The 2,543-nt window shown below is 39.0% G+C and overlaps 1 protein-coding gene across 1 annotated transcript in view; it reads left to right on the top strand.

Annotated features, from left to right (window-relative positions):
• LOC106105645 overlaps positions 1 to 2,543 on the top strand; it is a 30,203-nt gene that overhangs the window by 25,084 nt on the left and 2,576 nt on the right. The window contains exons 5-9 of the mRNA XM_013286069.1: positions 2 to 64; positions 909 to 1,085; positions 1,584 to 1,691; positions 1,946 to 2,090; positions 2,484 to 2,538. Coding sequence (XP_013141523.1) covers positions 2 to 64; positions 909 to 1,085; positions 1,584 to 1,691; positions 1,946 to 2,090; positions 2,484 to 2,538 — 548 coding nt within the window. The remainder of the gene's footprint in view (position 1; positions 65 to 908; positions 1,086 to 1,583; positions 1,692 to 1,945; positions 2,091 to 2,483; positions 2,539 to 2,543) is intronic.

Below are 2,543 nucleotides of genomic sequence, written 5' to 3'. Positions count from 1 at the left end.
CAACGTGCTGCTCAGCGTGCAGGTCGCTGAGGACGTCCGCAACACCAGCAGGAACCGTGTCGTGGTTAGTACCACCGTGTAACTCAACGATGTACTTGTAGACGGACTTAGCACATCTTTCTTGCAGGTCAATTTTCATACAAACATTTATAAACGGGCAGAATAACGCCTCACTTTTTACTCTAACGTACCGGCGGCGTCGGTATTCTTAGTATGACGTCATAAAAATATAATAGTAAATTTCAAATTTAGATAATCATATATACGCTAGATACAGGAAAATTAACGAAACATGTCAGTTCATTGCTAACTTTGTGGTAATGTCAAGGATAACTTACAAGTGTAATTTTAGAAAAACCCAAATTGCACAACAAAGGATTTTTTCCATCGATGGTCACGATAATATTTACCTTTTACAGTTTTTTTTTTCATTTATTGTAATTGAAAAAAAAACAGTTTAATTATAATCGAATTAAATTTCATGTCACGAGAAATGTTTTGCAAAACAAAAATAACTAAGCAAGCACGCAGAAACCACGGTTGTAATAAGTTGTTGATATACAAGACTTCACATGAAATCGAGCCATCTCAAATGCAAAAGACCAGTCACGAACTTGAATCTTTAAGCAGACGTCAAGATGTCTCAGTCGATTGTGTTTCCCTTAAGATATCATCTGTACACTTAAATTATTTTGTGATGTCACCCTGACATCCTAAATACATTTTTTTATATTCATTTTACTAACCTTATAAAATGATTTGCGGAATTCTCCATTGGCATTGAATTTTCATCAGACTGTAAGTCTGATGAAAATCGTCGTCGTCGTCGTAACTCAACAAAAGTATAACATCGTTTAACACTCTAGATGCGGGTTAGGTAGTTGACAGCAGAGATTGTCTGGCTGCAGGTGGAGCAAGTGTCACCAGGGTTCAGCGAGCGCTACCTGCTGCAAGCGCAGCAGTTCGCGCACGAGCTGGCTCAGTACGAGCAGTACATCCGCGACATGGTCTCCGTCGCTGACCCCGACGTTGACGCGCAGCGCTTCGCGGACGACATCATCACCTTCAGCAAGAGCCTCGCCAAGGTACGGAACCCTCAGACAGCGGACGATTTCTGATTTATCAATAACTAGCTGTTCTCATGCGGCTTTATCCGCAACGAATTATAAAAAACATTATTTTATTGTTTACATTTGTCGAATTCTCAAATGCAAATGTCAAAATTACTGTTATCAAAATAACCTTGTTTCCTTGATGTTGGCAACTCGTAGCTCATGGTCTCTTTCCCACATTAAGGTTTTTATAAAATTTATTTACCCTCTAAGTTTAATAGTGTGAAAATATATAGCCCAAATCAATTGATCAATTCAAATCAATCTTCTTTTTGTTTTAAAAGTCCTAAAATCATGTAATTGTAGGAACAATTACATGATTGTAGGACTTTTAAAACAAAAAGAATTATTCAAAGATATGTTCTAATTGCTGAGATCTTACGCCACAAAAAAGTAAAAGAAGTGTGAGTTTACGCTTTATAATAAAGTTATAAAAAATAAGTATAGATTTGCAACAATCAATAATTCCAGATAATGACCCCGATGGAAGTCCGCCGCAGCGGCACGCACCTCTTCCACGAGGTCAGTCTGTCGCAGCTGCTGCAGGGCACGGCGGGCGGGCCGCCGCAGTGGACACAGGTACTATTCTACTACAATAACATTTCATAGTTTTCTATTATCGAATGTAATTGTGATACTAGCTTTCGCCCGCGACTCCGTCCGTTTTGATAAAAAAACAAAGGTGAGTAGCCTATGTGTTCTTGCAGACTATCCTCTATATCAATGCCAAATTTCATCGAAATCCGTTTGGCCGCTTAGGCTACAAACTCTAACAAACATCCATCCATCCGAACTTTCGCATTTGTATTAATAGTATGATTTATTTATCGCAGCACAACTGGGAGAAATACTTGAAGCTGGTGTTCGCCAACACGAGTGTGACTTTGGACCCCATCACCGACCGCATCATCGTCATGGACCTCCCCTACCTGCAGAAGTTGTCCGTGCTGCTCAACGAAACAGAGCCTGTTGTTGTTGGCGAGTATCATTGTGTTTATGGTTTACAGATTCTATTGACTTAACTAGCTGTTCCCGTGCGACTTCATCCGCATAAAATTATGAAAATTTTATTTTATTGTTTACATCTGTCAAATTATCAATTGCAAATGTCAAAATGACATGACAAAACATGGCAATCTTGTTTCCCTAATGTTGGCAGCTTGTAGTTCATGGTCCCTCTCCCACATGAAGGTTTTTTCCAATTTATTTATACCCCAAGTTTATTAAGCGTAAAAATGTAGCCTAAAGCGTGTTATAAGTGTAGGGCTTTTTTATTAAAAATAGAATTATTTAAAAATATGCTGTGATTTCTAACGTTCTGAGTAAAATTTCTGAATGCAATTGATTAGTTGATTTTCTTGTAAATTCCAGAACGTTTCCTGTGGTGGAGCGTGTTCTCGACGGTGGCGCCGATGACGCTGCGCTCGTTCC

This window comes from Papilio polytes, unplaced genomic scaffold (genome assembly GCF_000836215.1).
Source record: "Papilio polytes unplaced genomic scaffold, Ppol_1.0 DF822733.1, whole genome shotgun sequence".
NCBI lineage: Eukaryota > Metazoa > Arthropoda > Insecta > Lepidoptera > Papilionidae > Papilio > Papilio polytes.
Note: the sequence above shows the minus strand (reverse complement) of the source record. Positions and strands in the feature narration are given on the sequence as shown.